This window comes from Chelonia mydas, chromosome 8, assembly GCF_015237465.2.
Source record: "Chelonia mydas isolate rCheMyd1 chromosome 8, rCheMyd1.pri.v2, whole genome shotgun sequence".
NCBI classification, from domain to species: domain Eukaryota; kingdom Metazoa; phylum Chordata; order Testudines; family Cheloniidae; genus Chelonia; species Chelonia mydas.
Window position 1 is genome coordinate 64,732,864 of NC_057854.1, and position 19,497 is coordinate 64,752,360.

A 19,497-nucleotide genomic window follows, 5' to 3' on the forward strand; every position below is an offset into this window, starting at 1 on the left:
TCCTACTTCTTGTTCAGCCAACCGCTAAGAGAAACAAGTTTGTTTACATTTACAGGAGATAATGCTGCCCGCTTCTTAATTACAATGTTACCTGAAAGTGAGAACAGGCATTCGCATGGCACTGTTGTAGCCAGCGTTGCAAGATATTTACATGCCCGATGCGCTTAAGATTCATATGTCCCTTCATGCTTCAACCACCATTCCAGGGGACATATGTCCATGCTGATGACAGGTTCTGCTCGATAACAATCCAAAGCAGCGCACCGACCGACGCATGTTCATTTTCATCGTCTGAGTCAGATGCCACCAGGAGAAGGTTGATTTTCTTTTATGGTGGTTTGGGTTCTGTAGTTTCCGCATAAGAGTGTTGCTCTTTTAAGACTTCTGAAAGCATGCTGCACGCCTCATCCCTCAGATTTTGGAAGACATTTCAGATTCTTAAATCTTGGGTCAAATGCTGTAACTATCTTTAGAAATTTCACATTGGTATCTTCTTTGCATTTTGTCGAATTTGCAGTGAAAGTGGTCTTAAAACGAACAACATGTGCTGGGTCATCATTCGAGACTGCTAGAACATGAAATATATGGCAGAATACGGGTAAAACAGAGCAGGAGACCTACAATTCTCCCCCAAGGAGTTCAGTCACTAATTTAATTAACGCATTTTTTTTTAAATGAGTGTCATCAGCATGGAAGCATGTCCTCTGGAACGATGGCCGAAGCATGAAGAGGCACATGAATCTTTAGTGCACGTGGAATGTAAATATCTTGCGACGCCAGCTACAACAGTGCCATGCGAATGCCTGTTCTCACTTTCAGGTGACATTGTAATTAAGAAGTGGGCAGCATTATCTCCCTTAAATGTAAACAAATTTGTTTCTCTTAGTGACTGGCTGAACAAGAAGCAGGACTGAATAGACTTGTAGGATCTAAAGTTTTACATTGTTATGTTTGAGAGCAGTTAGGTAACAAAAACCCCCTACTTTTGTAAATTGCACTTTCATGATAAAGAGATTGCACTACAGTATTTGTATGAGGTGAACTGAAAAATACTGTCTTATTTTTACAGTGCAAATATTTGTAATAAAAATAATAAAAGTGAGCACTGTACACTTTGTATTCTGTGTTTTAAATGAAATCGATATATTTGAAAATGAAGAAAAACATCCAAAATATTTAATAAATTTCAATTTAACAGTGCGATTAATTTTTTTAATAGTGATTTTTTTGAGTTAATCATGTGAGTTAACTGCGATTAATCGACAGCCCTAATTTAGGATTATAAAGTAACTGCTATGAATGAAAGATAATTATTTTCTTTAGATAACTACTCTCTTTAGTTAAATTTACTGCTTACTTGATGATAGTCCACAACGTTGGATATTATAGCTTTACAATGCACACTGAAAAAGCCATAAAAACTATACTGTACCTATATACACTAAATCTGCCTTTAAAGTTACCCTTTTTTTTTTTAGTTCTCCCCATGATGTATGAATGTGGCCTGAGGTGGTGGGGGAATTTTTTTTTTTTTTTTTTTTTTTTTTTTTTTAAGTTCAGGTACATATTCATGTCCACACAACCTTAACTCTGCCCCTCAGAGCTGGCAATAGCCACGGGGAATTATCTGCATGTAACTCCAGCTTTATTCACTGTATTAGGTATAACTGTACTGAATGGTGGAGGAAGCTGTAATAGCTTGGAAGAGCTGTGATTGTGATACAAGGTAACCTGGGAGACTGTGGCCCTCTGGGGGTAGTGTGAGCCCGTGGGTGTAATCACATGAAAGAGGTACAAGGAAGGGAAAAAAAAAATTGCCTTTGTCCCTTGACAGACCCAGTATGCCTCATTTCATCACTGCGCTGTGTAGACTGTGTCACTAGCAGGGCCTGGGGGCTTGCCATGGGGATTGTCAGCAGTTAGGTGGGCAATGAACATGGTCTGTGATTTTAAGGAAGGGTAAGTGAAAGGATAATGTTTGACGATCTAGTGTGCCTACGGTGAAGAAGTTGCGAAAGGGTTTGAAGGAGTTGTAAAATTTAGTATATGTGGAGTTCTCTCTGTGGAATAAGAAAAGCATGAAAGTGTAGGGAGCTCCTGTGCAATACATAGCAAAGGCAAGTGAGAATATCTGTTATGGGCTTATTGGGGCTGACTTAAGACTGCACAGGCATTTACTGTAACTCTGTATTTCCTGGTTTTCACTAGTTTGAGCTTTGCTCAACTCGATGCTCTGGAAGGGTGGCAGCTATCACCAGGGAACCTTAACTCTGCATTAAAGTACAGGGTTTTTTTTGGACATTTAATAGATATACTGGCAAACCACTTTTAGTATAGCCACTGTCAAGTCCATGTGACTGGTTCCTCTGACCATTTGTCTAGAGGATTTTTTTTTTTTTTTTAAATCTCAGGAATTAAATTGATTGCTAGTTTATAAAGGTAAGTCGAGACACTCTCCAAACTATCTTAAGTTAATTGACTACCAATTAGGTACAAACTTTACCGCAGACAAGCCTTAAAATAGACCTCCAGCAAAAGTACTGCAAAAAATTCAAAATTCTTGATATCTCCAAGGGAAAACATAAGGAAAAAAAGGTATTAGAAAAACCCACACCTTTCAGGCCTCCTAGGTACATCATAAAGTAACAAGATGGGGAATAAATTTTTTTTTTTTTTTTTTTAAAAAGGTCACTTAAGAAAAGATACAAAAAAGTCACTGCTAAGTGCATCACATTCACAACAGGAAAGTCATTAATATGCATGAAGAGCATACTTCAGCCATTCCAAAAATACATGAAATTATATTTATTTTATCACTATTGGCATAATGTGTGCAAGAGCCTCAGAGCTTTCTAAGGTATTATATCAGTGCAATTCCACCCTCCTCGCCAATATGCAAGTTGAATGGCAAATTTTTAACATGTCAGCACTGTAATAAGGCAAATAAAATAAATGTAAATTTATTGAGACATTTAATTATATCAATCAACAAGTTTCTGAAAATGTAATTTTTAATATAAAAATTAGAATAATAAATTATTTACCTCCTTCTGGAAAAGGAAGAAATGGATGTAGTTGTAAGGTCAGGTTCCCACTCGTCAGCAGGATCATAAAATACATCAGCTTTGTTACTACCATTACTCTGAAAGGAGAAGAAAATCCAGTTCTTTTAGCTATGTTAAAAAGAGGAATGGTGTAATAAAAGTTTACAATTTATTTGTAAAGAAAGTAGGCTGGTCTTTAACATCAGCATTTGCCTTTGAAATAAATGTTTGTTGGCTTGCTTGTTAAGGTTATGTCAACTTGAGACACAGAGGTCTAATGTAAACTGATCGCAATTAACTTGAAGTACTTAACATATTTGTAATTGCTAATGCAGAAACATCTCCACAGATTTGTTGCAGGCTACAAACTTTTATGGAGTGTCCACACTAGCCTTTACAAACGAGATAAAAGTTTAAGGAAGACAATGTCCAGCATCCTGGATTTGGGAAAGCCAAGGACAAAACTACTTTACAGCTCACTCCCTAAAGCAGAACAATAAAGACTCAATGCATTTAGATTTCACTAAAGTTTCTTGCATTATAACAACATTTAGAATTACATAACAATTCTAGCCATATTTTTCCATATGTAATGGCAAAACTAGAGATTAGGTGCTAAGACCAAAGCAGTTCCTAACAGTAAATATACCTAAACGCACTTTTTTTATTTGATATACATACACAGAAACAGAATTTCCCCCAACTCCCTCCCCACACCTCTGTTTACAAAATTTGAACCAGATAATACTGAAAGAAGAATTCTGGAGCTTTCTTTTTAAATTTCTGATTTCAGATACCCACATTTGTCTGAAGAAATTACTCTTTCAGATGAAAGGGTTTCATGTTTCACCATTTGAGGGGCAATTTTCTTTTAAAGGTTTGATAAATATTACAGAATAACATTTTCCAAACATGAAAAGCCAGTATTTTTTCCATTGAGAAAATTTTTTTCAAATGGTATTTCTGGGGCTCCAGGGGCTCAAACTGTCTTTTCAAATTCCAAGCTTGAGTTAGGCCTGTTCTACACTACAAAAAGTTAGGTCGATGTGTCAACCTGGTTGTACACTTAAATGTCTCTGCCACTGATGTGTGTGCCCCATTACACTGACACAGAAACACCAGCTCCCTGAGCAGCATTGCGCTATGGTCAACGTGTAGAAAGCGACACAGCTCAAGTGAAGACATGAGTTACCCATGTCGACCCAAAAAGTCCGCCAGCAGCTGCCCCACAATGCCTGACGCCGACTGCTCTGGTCACAATTGTTAACTCCAGGGGTCATGCATATCAGAAGTCCCTCCACCTTTAAAACCCCTCATGTATTTTGAAGTGGCTTTTCCTAGTTGTCCAGCTGGGTGAGCACAACTCTATCGGCTCTCCCTTGTTGTATGCAACTTCCCAGCTGACTATGTCAGCTACACACTCCAGATGCACTCCTGCCTGGAGTAGACAGGAGCTGTTGGATCTCCTGGGGCTGCGGGGAGAAGGACTGTGCAGGCACAGCTCTGAACCAGCTGTAGAAGTGTCAACATCTATGAACAAAAAGAACAGGAGTACTTGTGGCTACTGCAGTTTGAACTGCTTATGCGCCGGGGCTGACATGTAGAGACACAGGATTTTCAGGGTGGTGCGGGAGTCCTTGAGGCCATGCAACTTGCTGTCTGTTTACTCTGCAAATAGGGCCCCCCCCGTCGAAGGGCAGGTCTTGCAATGACTGCTGGGCCTCAGTGGACAACCCAGAGAGGAGCAGCCAAGAGACTCGCCACATGGAGATAGCAGAAGCCCTGGTGCAGGCAGCAGCATCTGATGTTGCCTGGAGGGCCACCTCAGCCACAGTCGTGCCCTCATAGAGGATCACTCGGAACTCCTTCTTAAAAGCCATGGGGAGCGACCTTTCGAACTTGGCCATTGCTTGCCACATACTGAAGTCATATCGGTCAAGGAGGACTTGGTGGTTGGCTACTCTCACCTGAAGGCTGGAAGACTAAAACTTTATGTCCGAAAAGATCCAGCCTCCTCAAGTCTTTATTTTTGGGGGTGGCCCCGGGTTGTCCCTGCCTCTCCTTGTGGTTAACCACCTCGACCACAAGGGAATTGGGGGCTGGGTGGGAGTATAGGTATTCGTGCCCTTGTCTTGACATGAAGTATTTAGGTTTGGCCCTTTTAGAGATAGAGGCCAGGGAAGAGGGGGTCTGCCACAGGGCATTACTGATTTTGGAGACCCCTTCATGAAGGGATAGGGCCACCCTGGTGGGAGCAGAGGAACAGAGGACGTCAAAACAGAGAGTCCGAGGGCTCTTCCAATTCCTCTGCTGAAGCCCAAGGTTAGAAGCGACCCTCTTCAAAAGTTCCTGGTGCGCTTTGGTGTCATCCTGAGGAACTGGGTGAGGGGGGCCCCCATGATAGCCTCATCTGGCAAGGACGATGCCAGTGCTGTAGGAACCTCCATGCCCATTGGTGGTCCAGCAGCTTGCTCTCCTGGACACGCAGGGTCTTACCCCCTGAAGCCTTGAGCATCGGAGGGGGATGGGATACCGAGGCTGCTAGCCTCTCCGAGGCTCTCAACACCAATTGGGCATCCTGCGAAGGTTGAGTGAACCCCCAGGGGTTCCACAAGTACCATGGTGCTGGCCACTGTGCTTGGTTTTGGTGCTGATAATATACTGCCGACCACTGGGGCAGGTTTTGGTGCTGATAATATAGTCAGCACCGCCACTACTGGGGCTTGTCCCGCGGTCAGGGAACCTCACTCTGAGCCAGAGCTACCAGCGGAGCAGTTGGTACCAGGCGACCAGGATTGGGCTGAGTGGTGGCTCTTGTCCGACCGGTGCCTGTTGCTGCATCCCGAAGCCAACCTGTCCAAGCGACATTGTCTTGGTCTGGGTCTTGGGGACTGATGGTGTTCAGAGGATCTGCGTCGGATACCCAGAAATCCATGCCTCATGCTACTCGACTGGTATCGGGACACCGAACAGGACCGGGAGCTACTACGGGCTGGTTGCCAGGAGGACCGTCCTCAGTAGGGCGATATCCTTCTTGGAGACGGGTCATGACGGCCCTGCAATTCACAGTCTCTGGTGTCTGATCGGTCCCGCGATCAGTACCGGGCACTTGGAGACAATTGGGGTTGGTCCCAGAGTTCCTGCTGGGTGGTGCGTGCCCCAGAGTCTGCATCAATCCATGGGCGAGGTATGCCTTGAGTCCCTTGATTAGTGCCCCCATGCAGGGACCGAAGAGGACTCAGCTGAGCCTGCCTCTCTAGTCCTGAGGTGTGACTGCTTCGGGCAGGTGAGCAATGGTGAGATGTCCCTCTCTATGGGAAATGGTGCCGCTGAGGCGGGGACACGTGTATGGATCCCAACGCAGGTTTTCCCCGAGACTGGGATACCACCGGAGCTGGTGAGCGTGACACTGAGGATCAGGACCTCCTGAGCTGCTTGAAGGCCTTCGGGCGTCAACAGCACCCGAAGCTGGCTGCAGGCTGCATGGCTATCTGGGGTAGGCTGCACCGTTCTACCTGAGCTGGGACCCGAGTTCCCAACGGGGGCTTTGAGCTACCTGGCACGGGTCGTGGCTCTCCCCCAGCCCTCTCCTTTCCCTTATAGGATGTAGGAGATCTTCCCCTCACAATCTTTTTTGGTTTCTTCACTGGAGCCGTGGAGGGGGACCGGTGCCGGCTCCTGGATGGCACCAGCAGAGCACTGCGCACAGAGGCCGCGGTCCTCACCACTGCTCCGGTGCCAGAGTGAGTCCCGACTCCATCAGGAGCACTTTCAGACAGATATCGCGCTCCTTCTTCGTCCTAGGTTTGAAGGACTTGCAGATACGGCACTTGTCACTTTTGTGCCCTTCACCTAAGCACCTTAGGCAGCTGGTATGTGGATCACTGACGGGCATAGGCCATTTGCAGCGTTCGCAGGGCTTAAAGCCTGGGGACTGGGGCAATCCCCGTCCCCTGGCCAAGTCCCGTTCAGGACTATCAAAGAGTTGGGAACTACTGCTAATGATAACTAAGAACTACTAACTAAATACACAACATTACAGGTTTTCAAAGTTTGCAAGAACTAAGAACGAAACAATGCTAGCTGAAGCAGCAGAAGTTCCAGCACCACCACTGGCTGCAAGAAGGAACTGAAGGTGGAGGGAGCTGGTGGCACCCCTTATACCGCGCCGTGTGGGCACCACTCCAGAGGGCAACAGAGCCAGTCCCCTGCAGATAGTGCTAAGAGGAAAACTTCTGGCACCGGTGCATGTGGCGAGCACACACACCTAATATGGAATGGACATGAGCAACCGCTCAAAGAAGTAGCCTCCCTTTCTGTTGATGTACTCTGTAATCAGGTGAACTAGGGCCAAAACAGGAACGTGCATGCTGTCTATTGCTCCACCGCAGTTTGGGAACCCCATAACTGAAAAGACATCCACTATACCCTGCACATAGAGAGTCACAGTCCTGCACAGCATGATTAATGGCCCTGCACTTTTGCATGACAATGGCCCCCCACAGTGGATTTTCCTACTGACTGGTAGCAATCCAGCATTGCAAATTTCCACAGTGTGATCACCACTTGTTTCTCCACTGTCAGTGCAGCTCTCAGTTTGGTGCCCCTGCATCAGACTGCTTCAGCGAGCTCAGCACACAGATCCAGGAATGTGGCCTTGGACATACAAAAGTTCTGCAGCCACTGCTCATCATCCCAAATCTGCATTATGATGCAATCCCACCACTCAGTGCTCATTTCTTGGTCCCAGTAGTGGCACTCCACCATTTGCAGCAGTTCTGTGAATGCCACCAACAACCTTGAATTGGTTCTTGCTATGTCTCACAGCAAAGTGACTGCCAGGAAATCATCCCCACGGTTCTTCTTTGCAGCTCTGCAAATACCGGAGAATCATGCGTCCTGTGCTTGCAACACCCAGGACAACAGAGCAGAGCTGTGCAGACACCATGTTCTGTCAAAGATGACAGAGTGACAAGTCTCACACGCATTCATGGAAATTGAAAATAGGCAATAAAAATGATAGGATACAGATATTATGGAATGGAGTACACTGCATTATGGGAAGTTGACCCCTTGCTCTCAGTCACTTCTACGCTATCCGTTTCTGCCCCACCTTGCATTGCCAAAACTACCCAAAAGAGAGCACACTGAGTGTGTTGCACTTTGGGATACCTCCCTATGGTGCACTGCACATTGACACAAGCACTCCCGGTGAATACACGCAGCACCGACACAAGGAGCCAAGTATGCACATGCACAAGAGATATACTAACCGTAGTGGCTGTATGCTGACATAAGTTGTGTCAGCAAAACTTTGTAGTGTAGACACAGCCTGAATGCTCCATCAGAATTAGTATTTTTGAAATGTTTGAAGGAATTTAATTTAGAAACAGCAAAAATCAAAATGTTTGATTATAACCTTGACATAGCACATTGTTTTCTAATTTTTCAACAATGCATGAGGCTGTGCACAAAATAAATGCTGAAAGGAAAAAAGAACAAGTGTGCATATCCACACTTGTTCTTTTTTCCTTTCAGCATTTATTTTGTGCACCATCTGAATATACACACTGAAGTACATGTAAACTAATTAAGACAAACTGTTTTATGGTCCCACTTGATAGCTTTGGACCCTTCCTGCACTGCAGCCAGTTCTCACCTCTGAATACCATCTACTATGTTTGTTTTAGTATGCAATTAGATTACACCCTCACATATTACACACACTGAAGAAAAGATACTGCACTCTGCAAAGCTCCTGAAATGAGAACTGGAATGCAGCAGAAAGACCACTCTTTGTGCCCTCCTAAAAATGGAAGGAATCTGAAGAGGCCCAGCAGATTGGGTGAACTTTTTACTAGGCTTCGTAAGCTACCAGTTCTAAAACTTCACACAATGTATAAATCCATGGTGCTCTTTAGGACATATTGTCCTAGAACATGGGCAATTTACACTGTGCTTATATGTTTATAAAGAATTGTACAAAGATAGGTTTATTTCCTCTGACACATTTTCCTCCTGCACAGACCAAGGCCTACCATTTTAACTTTGATACGCAATGGGAAAAGACTAAATAAAAAGGGCAATATAATTATGAAGGTGTTGTCTGCCTTCATGAAATTTCAAATTTTAAAAGTTTTTTTTTTAATAATGTACAACTGTGGAGTCAAATACAGATACCTTTCTTCTTTTTTCCTGCCCCCCCCACCCCTTCCTTTGCACGTGCTCCTGTTATGTACAAAGCATTAATGTTAACACCATCTACCCTAATACAAAACACTGCATGTACAAAGGGAACAAGGTATAAATTCTATAGTTTGTCTAAAGGAGATGTAATTAGAGTGATGGAAATTTTTGCTGCATTTCACTAATATAGTTTAAAGAACAGTTTATTAGGAGACAGATGCTTTACATTGAAAAAAGGTCTTTAAACCCCTCCCACCCTTCAACATCTAAGATTGCACTTGAAAACAAGGATCTAGCTGAACGTCAAATTATGTGTTTGACTAGCCAGATCCAAAAACTAGTGAAAATTTGAAAAAAAATCCATAACACTGTTAAAATCGATATTTTCTCCAAATGTGTGAGTATGCACGCGCGCACACACACACACACCCAGTTACAAACATGGTCCAAGTCCAGAAGTCATTACTCAGTTTTTGCTAAGTAAATGAGAGCTTTACCTGAGGAAGGATGGAGTAAATGTAAAATGCATAAAACTGAGTAAAAACTAGGATTTCCCCTACCTACATAAAAAGCACAGATGTTTAGTTCATTAAAATCTGTCAAATTCTGGACTCTAACTCCTGTTTGATTTCATCGATATAGCGTAAATTAAATGTTTACAATTAGTGAAGTTTTTCTTCAATTCTTACAGACCTCATAGAGTTCTTTCATTGCTGCTAGCTTATATTCAAACTTCTCCAGGCTCCAGAAAGTTGCAATTTCCAGCTTGAGGTTACGAACCAGCACTTTAACAGAAGGTCCAGTGCCATTTCCTTCTTCTGATATATCATGTCTAATTTTAAAAAAAATACAAAAGCTATGATCACCAAAATTAACAAAAGAGTGGACTAGTGGAACACTGAGGCTAATAGTTTGCCAATAGTAGACAAAGATTAGTTTTGAGAAATTTGGCTTGCTTAAGTAACAAATAATATCAAGGGGATAATTAAAATAGAACCATAGAACTGGAAGGGACCTCTAGAGGTCATCTAGTCCAGTCCTCTGCACTAGATGGCAGAACTAAATATTATCTAGACCATTCCTGACAGGTGTTTGTCTAACCTGCTCTTAAAAATCTCCGATGGAGATTCCACAACCTCCCTAGGCAATTTATTCCAGTGCTTAACCACCCTAACAGTTAGGAAGTTTTTCCTAATGTCCAACCTAAACCTCCCTTGCTGCAATTTAAGCCCATTGCTTCTTGTCCTATCCTCAGGAGGTTAAGAAAAAATTTTTCTTCCTCCTCCTTGTAACAGCCTTTTACATACTTGAAAAATGTTATGTCCCCTCTCAGTCCTCTTTTCCAGACTAAACAAACCCAATTTTTCCATCTTCCCTCAAAGGTCATGTTTTCTAGACCTTTAATCATTTTTGTCACTCTTCTCTGGACTCTCTCCAATTTGTCCACATCCTTCCTGAAATCTGGTGCCCACAACTGGACACAATACTCCAGTTGAGGCCTAATCAGTGCGGAGTAGAGCAGAAGAATTACTTCTCGTGTCTTGCTTACAACACTCCTACTAATACAGGAGTAATCAGGTTGGTTCAGTAAAATTTTCTTGTAATACAGTCAGATTCAAGGGAGAAATTCCAAAATAGCATACAAGATCCTGGCTCTTGAGAAGCCTTAAATAGAAGTTTCTCTGTTGTGTATTTATTATAAATGAGTTTACTCAAAATAGCTTGCAAACCAACAGTTTTGAGTTAAGAGTAATAAGCAAAAGTTTTCTAAGAAAAAGCTCATTCCACATCCAACATCAAGTTCAGTTATTTTTTACACGTGCCTTGTGTGTGAATTAGGAAACTCACCTGCAGAAGACTGTGTGCTTTCCTAATTTGCTACTAATGGTATTGGCCTCCTGGATCATCAGAGAGAGTTTCATAGAATTCCAGTTAGGCTTAACTAAATAAAAAACACATAAGATCATGATTGACTGGATCAAACATAATGAAATGATCCCAGACCAAAAAAGGAGACCTTTAAAGGAGTTTGGTGGACAAGGCAGTCACATGGACTTCCAATTTCCTGAAAACACTAAAAGACAGCGAACACTTTCAAAGGATATTTCAAAACTGGAATGCCATTTAAATCATGGCAGTTATCACATTTGAATGGTTTCAGAAACAAATACATTTTACCTTCCTGCTCTGGTCCTCCAGTCTCCACAACTGTGTTTCCTGCTCTTTCCCACAAAGCCTAGACAGTCTGATAATGGGAGAACCTTTGGGTCTGCTGAGGAAGTATGCTAATCTACATGTTTGTTTGTTCACCCAGATCAACTAAATGTGAACAAAGTATCACTCCAGTGCTGCCTGATGTGCATGTCTCAAGAAGGGCAAGGATTGCATCCAAACAGTAAAGATGAAGATCTTATAACTTCAATTCCACCAGGATAACATGTTGGGGTAAGAGATTAAGCTACTAGGATCCCATCTCAGCCAGAAATGCAGCAATTTTCTCACAAGAAGAATGGTGAAAACAGAGACTAAAGAGGTGTGTCTGTCAGAAAGTAAACATCCCAGCAAGCGGGAAGAGAAGGGGAGAAAGGATCTCCATTGCCTGATGGCAGAGGAAATAATGAATTGAAAGTTATACTGTACACAACCTCCCTCCTCCCCACATACTAGTTATTGTTTTATTCCCATTTCCACGATTCTGCTGGAGAGTTTCTATTTCTTTAGCAATTTTCTGCTTCTCAGCCTCCAGAGCTTCAAGAATCTTTGCATGACGAATAGTATGATCTTCTAAAGCCTAAAGAAAAGACATATAGATCCATCCATGACAATGTTTTTACAAGAAGCAAAAGGATAAAACAGGGTGAGAGGTTATTTTATCTTTTGAGGGTACAAGCTTTACAATAAACTTCTTTTTGATCTGATCCCTCTACTACATCAGTTAAGACGACACAAATTCTACCAATTTTTATTGCTTGCTTAAATTCTCACATGTATATGTTGGAGCATTTATTATTTAAATGGGACTGCTGAATTCAAGAAAAAGGGAACAGAATTTTCTATCAATTATTTTAAAAAGAAAAAATCTCTATCATAGAAGTTTAAAGATGAAAAAAAATGTGCACTAGCAGTCAGGAAAATAATGAAGTTTTGGTGTCTACTGCAGTCAGCAAATGTAGAAACCCAATCTGGGTCAAAATGGAAGGTATTACATCTATTAATACTCTTTAGGAATAATTCCTCGTTTTCAGGGGTGCTGTCAAGTCTCCTTTCATGTTTTTATCTGATGAAAGAAATTTTGAAAGTATTCTGGCTCCCTCAGATATTTCCCCAAATACTTAACATTCTAGACATTGCTTGCACTTATGCCTGAGTCCATCATTTTTGGTGAGCTCAACATTCCCCTAAGTTTGGAATATCAGCAACCCAGCCCCCATTACATAAAATTATAGCTTGTTATTTCTGATTCCCCAAATAGCAGCTGATTTAATAAGAGGACAGTAAATGAGACGTGTCTATCTTAAAATCATTTTGGAGAGGACTATTTTTAAGAGAGCCAATGAAGTTAAATAATACTATAATGGTGTGTTTAAATAGATGTTTGATCAGACAAAACACATGTTTTAAAATTACCTGTCTGGTGGCGAATGTCTCCATTTCCAGACGCTTCTTGCTGAAATGTACTTCCAACTCAAGATGTTGCTTTGCTTTTTCCAGTTCTTGTATTTTGTTAGTAGTCTGCTGGTTATTCATTTCCTGAATTTGTTTCTTATGAGATTCTTCTCTCTAAAAAAACAAAAGGACAGAATGTATGGGATATAGAAAAAACATCACATGCTTCAGCTCATCCAACCCATTTGGTAAAGATAAATATTAGAGTTGGTTCTTCTTTCAGTCCATAAGAGATTTATTACCACTATAGATTACAGAGATAAATTCACTTTCGCAGCAATGGGAGGTTATATCCCAGTCAATGAACATCAACTATTATACCCTGTAGTACATTTGCAGAGAAGTAAAGTATCACAAATTTATCACTTTGCCACCATATATTATTCTCTGTTAATTATATCAAGCCAGCACACTGTGAAAATTTTATCCTGCTTGTAACAGTCTTGCCCCAAAGCACATGCAAACTAGCAGAACAGCAAATGCAAGAAAGAATGAAAATGCCGTGCAAAAAGAATGCATTATAGCTGGAATACTTCATACAATAGGTGGACTTTTATAAGTGTTTCAAAGGAGAGGAGAGATAGAGCCAGGGATTCAGCTGTTCAGGCATGCGAGACAGCATGAAAGATTACACAATCCACGTTTTGGTTTAATTATACAAAGCAATTTACCAGTTCTGCTTCCAGTGATTTTATCTTGCTTTCGTATACTTTTTTTTGAGAAATAAGTTCTTGTTGAGCCATCTCTTTTGCAACCTGTATACCTTGCATCATTTCTTCCTTGGCTTTCAGTCGTGCCTCTTCAATTTCTGATTCAAGTCTGGAAGTAGTGAGTAACTTAAATTAAAATGTTAGCTTTTAACCTTTTTTAGTATGTTGTATATGAGTTAAAAAGACTAACAAATGCTATATTAATTACTTTATTGCTTCTGTCAAAAGTGAAATTTAGGTCGAAAAACCTCTCATTTTAATTGTGGTGGATGTGCTAAGTTTTTGTAGTTTATTGATTATTGGTTCTCACCTCCCCCAATGGAAAAAAATCGAGAGAGACTTTTTAGCCACAGCTGCTACATTTTATGTCTAATTTACTACATTTGATTTCAATAACTGTTTTATTGAGAATCTTTCACAAATAGTATCTGCTGTAGAAACTCACAAATCTACAGTCACGTGGATTAGAAGAGCCAAACTTTAAGTCAGTGAGGACTGCAGATTTCCAAGTGCCATGGGTGGCCCTAGTGGGCTGATAGCATGCTTTCTACGGGCCAACAGGGTGCCACATCACACACACTAGTCCCTTAGCACCTCATACTACCACTTACAGCTGGATACAAATGTTGTTCACCATCCCCTGTGTTGTTGCTGCTCTATAAAAGGTAAGGTACTCTGTGCTCCTACACTGATCTAATCAAAGTGGGAAGAGAAAGCCTGCAGCCAAAACTATATTGGGGGTTAGGCATAGGGAGCTTTAGAATAGCTGCATCCTTCCTGTCTAGCTGCAGATCCTGGAAGAGCCACCACTGTTCCTGATGTGTGCTTCCCATGACACAGAGCCCAGGCACAGAAAACTATTACTCCTGGGGGAATTCTGCACCACTGTGCATGCATATTTCATGTGCCGCATATATTTTTAATTAAAAATTTATTTATTTAATGTTTGCAGAAAATAGCTTCTGCTGAAAGTTGATGCAGTGCCACCTTTTGCACACCATAGGGTGCTATGGTGCTAGAACACAGCAGCTGCTCCTGCCAGCCCCAGTTAGGATAGGGAAGAGAAAGTCTGCCTTCTTCACAGCGTCTGTCGGGCCATGTCAGGAGACAGGAGATATGGGGAGACAGACAGTGTGGGGCTCATAAGGGCAAGACAGACAGTGAGGGGGGTCAGACAGGGGCTCATAAGGGCAAGTGGGTGATGACAGACTAGGGCAGGGGCTGAATGGGAGTGGAGGTGCAGGGCCACATGGGCAGAGGGGGAGGTGGTGCAGGACCACATGGGGACAAATGTGCCTGATTGAATGAGAGAGGCTAGGGGTCAGGCAGGGTCTGCATGGGGGACGCTCCCTAACAACACCTTCCCCTCCCCCCCCCCAAAAAACTTGTTCTATACTTTTCCCACCCATACCCAACAACTGTTCAAGTTCATACCCAAGCTCCTTCCCAGCAAGTACTTTCCTCTCCTTCAGCTTCTCCATTACCCCTGACTCCCCCAAGCCTTTGCACTGCTTTCGAGGGGTGTGGGAAATATGGTTTAAATGAATTATTACTCAGAGTTCTGTATTAATATGCCTAGTAAGGAATCTATTTGTCAAAAAACGTTTCCCGAATCTTTTTTGTTGTCTGTATTGTTACAGAAATACTCGCTGACAGGTATTTCAAAATAAGTTACCAAAATAATTTAAACTGGTGTGATTATATTGTGTTATTTTGACAAATAAAATATGAAGAATTTTGCAATATTGTGTTGGATTTTTGTAGTGGAATAAACTTTCAATTTAATCTTTTGGCAAGCAAGAAGATTCCATGTGAGAAGACAATTTTAGCAGAATTCAGGCTTATGATGGAAATATGTCATAATAAGAATTATGTATTAGAATTCCAAACAGTTAATCAAAAGAGTGCACAGAGATTACAAAAATAAATGTTTCATGGTTATAAAAACATTCCAATATCATTGTGTGTGTATTCAACTTTATTAAAATTTTGGATTTTATGAGAAGTAAAGAGTGACTTTTTTTTTTTTTTTTTTTAAACACTTTCACTTATTCTTATGCAGTTTATATGCCTGTACATTTCTAGAAGACAGCATGCTGCATTAGCAGATGAGCAGTTTATTTTTAACTTGGAAGGTGCCACAATACTTACTGTGACCTCTGTGCAACCAACAGTTCATTTTTTGCAAATTCGAAATCTTTTGGCCCATCACATGAAAGGGTAGTCCCACAAGATGGCTTTTTTACTTTCTGAACCTCTACTGGATGATTAAACCTGAAATAATGGTCTCCACCAAGAATCACACGATCACCCTGCAAAATACAGACACACTATCAGTCTCTAATCTTACAATAAAATACATATATATAATACACCAAAATATCCAGTGTTCTGTCAGGATGAACGATTCAAGAGCCTTCTCAAAATCTGCAGTCAACAGATAATTTACCATTCATGCCAGGTGTTTTCAAAGCCATGCATAAATATATTTATTTTTGTATCAGTGATGGGTAACTTACGTGATGCATAACTGTTGGCTCTGAAATGTGTTTCCCATTAACATATGTCTTTGCTTCTCCCAGTGGCGTAATACTCACTCTACCATCAACATTTTTGATAACACTGAAAGTGAGAAACATCAGATGTGACAGCAATAGCTAATCACGAACAAAAAACCAAGTTATGTAACTTAACTCCGGCTATCCATGAAATTCATGATTTAGATAATGTGACTTTGAATCTCTTTCCTCCCCCGCCCAAGCCTATCCTGACTACAGAATGAACCCCACCTGAGGGGAATCAGGCAATTTCCTATTCAAGAAGGACATTGATAAATTGAAGAGGGTTCAGGAAAGAGCCACAAGAATGATTAAAGGATTAGAAAACCTGCCTTATAGTGATAGACTCAATCTATTTAGCTGAACAAAGAGAAGAAGGTTAGGGGGTGACTTGATTACAGTATCAGTATCCACAGGGGGAACACATTTAATAAATAGGCTCTTCAGTCTAGCAGAGAAAGATATAACATGATCCAATGGTTGGAAGTTGAGTTAGACAAATTCAGGCTGGAAATAAGGTGTAAATTAACGGTGAGAGTAATTAACCATTGGAACAATTTACCAAGGGTCATGGTGGATTCTTCATCACTGACAATAATTAAATCAAGATTGGATGTTTTTTAAAGGTAAGTTCTGTGTCCTGTGTCACACAGGAGGTCAGACTAGATTATCACAATGGTCTCTTTTGGCCTTGGAATCTATTAATCTATAAATAGCACAAGGTGGCTGCAGTAAAATGGCAGAGATTGAGAGAGGCTCCTGCAGGGAAGACCCTCAGGCAAGGGGGAATTGCTGCAGCTAAGAAGGGTAGGGAGTAGCCTGCTAAGGCAGTAAGGACTCTGACCAGATCAGGAGCATTTGGGCTGCACCTGGCTGAAGGGAAGGCTTTATGTTTAGTTTTGAGCTTTAAGTTAGTACATCAGACCATAAGAAGGGCTGTTGTGATTGGATTGATGAGTAAAGGTAAGATAAGAACAGTCACAAGAGGTCAATGTGGTTGCACAAGGAGCTTTTTAGCTATCTAAAAAGCTAAAGGGATACATACAAGTAATGTCACAAAGAAAGTATACATGGGAATAGCGTGAGTGTGTAGGGACAAAATCAGGAACGCCAAGGCAAAGAACGAGTTACAGCAGGCAAGGAATACTAGAGAGAACAAGAAGGGGTTCTTCAAATATGTCAGACAAAAAAGAAAGATTAGAGATGGTGTGGGTCTGCTGCTCAATGGAGAAGGCGAGCTGGTAACAGAAGATGACAGGAAGGCAGAGCTACTCAATGCCTACTTTGCTTCAGTCTTCTCACAAAATATAATGTGACCGGACAACTAGCGAAGCTACCATAGACAATAAAGGGGAAGGGAGACAGATCGGGATAAGTAGAGAACACTTCTGACAAATTTGAATTAATTCAAGTCAACGGGGCCCGATGCTATTCACCCCAGGATGCTGAAGGAATTAGCCAAAAAAATCTCAGAGCCACTAGCAATAATATTTGCAAACTCATAATTGACAGGAGAGGTCCCAGAAGATTGGAGAAGGGCTAACGTAGTACCCATCTTTAAAAAAAGGAAAAAGGAGGAGCTGGGGAACTATAGACCAGTCAGCTGACTTCGATACCTGGAAAGCTACTAGAGCAATGTATAAAACATCCAATTTGCGAATACCTGGAAGATGAAAGGGTAATCACTAGCAGCCAGCATGAATGTACTAAGAACCAATCATGATAAACCAGCTTGATTTCCTTCTTTGATAGGTAACTGGTTTGGTGGATAGGGGGAATTCGGTGAACTTAATACACCTGGACTTCAGCAAGGCTTTTGACACAGTCCCACATGACAGTCTGATAATTAAACTGGAAAAATGCAGGCTCGGTGGAACTACCATTAACTGGATACAGAATTGGTTAAACAATTACAACCAGAAGAGTAACTATTAATGGAATGATGTCAGAGTGCAGGAAGGTCTCAAAAGTGGTGTTCCACAGGGATCTGTTCTGGGTTCAGTGTTGTTTAACATTTTTGTTAATTACCCGGATTTAGGAATTGATAAATTGGAGAACTGGGCTATAGACAACAAAAATGAATTTCAACAAAGACAAACGTAAGATATGATACTTAAAGAAAAAACAAATTCACAAATACAGAATGGGAGATAACTGGGTTGGCAGCAGCCCTTCTGAGAAGGATCTGGAAGTAGTGGTAGATCCACTACCTCAAGATGAGTCAGCAAAGTGATGCTGTTGCAGAAAAAGAAAAAAAGCAAACAATTTTAGATTGCATTAACAGAGGCATTACATGCAAGTCAGGGGAAGTGATTCTACTCGGCGCTGGTTAGGGCTCAACTGGCATACTGTGTCCAGTTAGAAAGGATCCAGAGGTGCACAAAGATGATCAAAGTGATGGAATGCAAGCCATATGAGCAAAGGCTGAAGGAAAAAAACAATTTCCTTTCGTAATTGTTGTTCTTCAAGATGTATTGCTCATATCCATTCCATGTGTGTGCGCGCCTACTTGCACAGTTGTCAGAGACTGTTGCCTTAGCAGTATCCGTAGGGTCAGCTGTGGCACCCTCTGGAGTGCCACGCTCATGCGTCAGTATATCAGGCACCACCGGCCATACGCCCTTGCAGTTCCCTTTTCCCAGCAACTGCAACAGAGGGGCAGGCGGTCGGCTAATGGAATGGACATGAGCAACACCTCTCTAAGAACAACAGTTATAAAAGGTAGGTAACTGTTTTTACTTCTTTGAGTGCTTGCTCATGTCAATTCCATTCTAAATGACTCACAAGCAGTATCCCTGAAGGTGGGCTCAGAGTTCACAGACGTGAGGCTTATAATGCTGCTATAATGAAGTCAGCGTTGTCTCGGGCTTACTGGGTAAGCACCTAGTAAAACGTGAACATGTGAATGGATGATCAGGTAGTGGCCCTGCAGATATCTGGAATTGGCACATGGGCCAGGAAGGCCGTCACCGAGGCTTGTGCTCTAGTTGAGTGGGTGGTTACAATCACCGGTGGAAGCCCCTTCGCCTGATTATAGCAAAATCAGACGCAGGAGGTGATCCAGGATGAGATTCTCTGGGTGGACACTGGATGAACTTTCATTCTATCTGCTACTGAGACAAACAACTGCGTCAACTTGCAAAACGGCTTGGTCCTCTTGATGCAGAAGATTAGTGCTCTCCTGACATCTAGGGAGCACAACCCACGTTCCTCCTCAGACTTACGAGGCTTTGGAAGAAGACTGGCAAGAATATGTCCTGGGTCATGTGAAATTGCACAGAGCTTGAGCAGGAAAGCCAGATGTGGCCGCAGCGGACCTTGTCCTTGAAGAAC

At 41.8% G+C, this 19,497-nt stretch overlaps 1 protein-coding gene across 7 annotated transcripts in view; it reads right to left on the bottom strand.

The window, feature by feature from the left end:
- Positions 1-19,497, bottom strand: part of KIF14 (kinesin family member 14) — a 114,424-nt gene that overhangs the window by 66,910 nt on the left and 28,017 nt on the right. For all 7 annotated transcript variants that reach the window (XR_006283238.1, XR_006283237.1, XM_037907233.2 and 4 more), the window contains exons 14-21: positions 16,126-16,228; positions 15,758-15,918; positions 13,568-13,715; positions 12,858-13,010; positions 11,895-12,021; positions 11,079-11,172; positions 9,924-10,062; positions 3,045-3,142 (exon numbers count right to left, since the gene is read on the bottom strand). Coding sequence is in view for 5 of the 7 variants with exons in the window: in XM_037907233.2 (XP_037763161.1) it covers positions 3,045-3,142; positions 9,924-10,062; positions 11,079-11,172; positions 11,895-12,021; positions 12,858-13,010; positions 13,568-13,715; positions 15,758-15,918; positions 16,126-16,228 (1,023 nt within the window). In the remaining 2 variants the exon portion in view is untranslated. The remainder of the gene's footprint in view (positions 1-3,044; positions 3,143-9,923; positions 10,063-11,078; positions 11,173-11,894; positions 12,022-12,857; positions 13,011-13,567; positions 13,716-15,757; positions 15,919-16,125; positions 16,229-19,497) is intronic.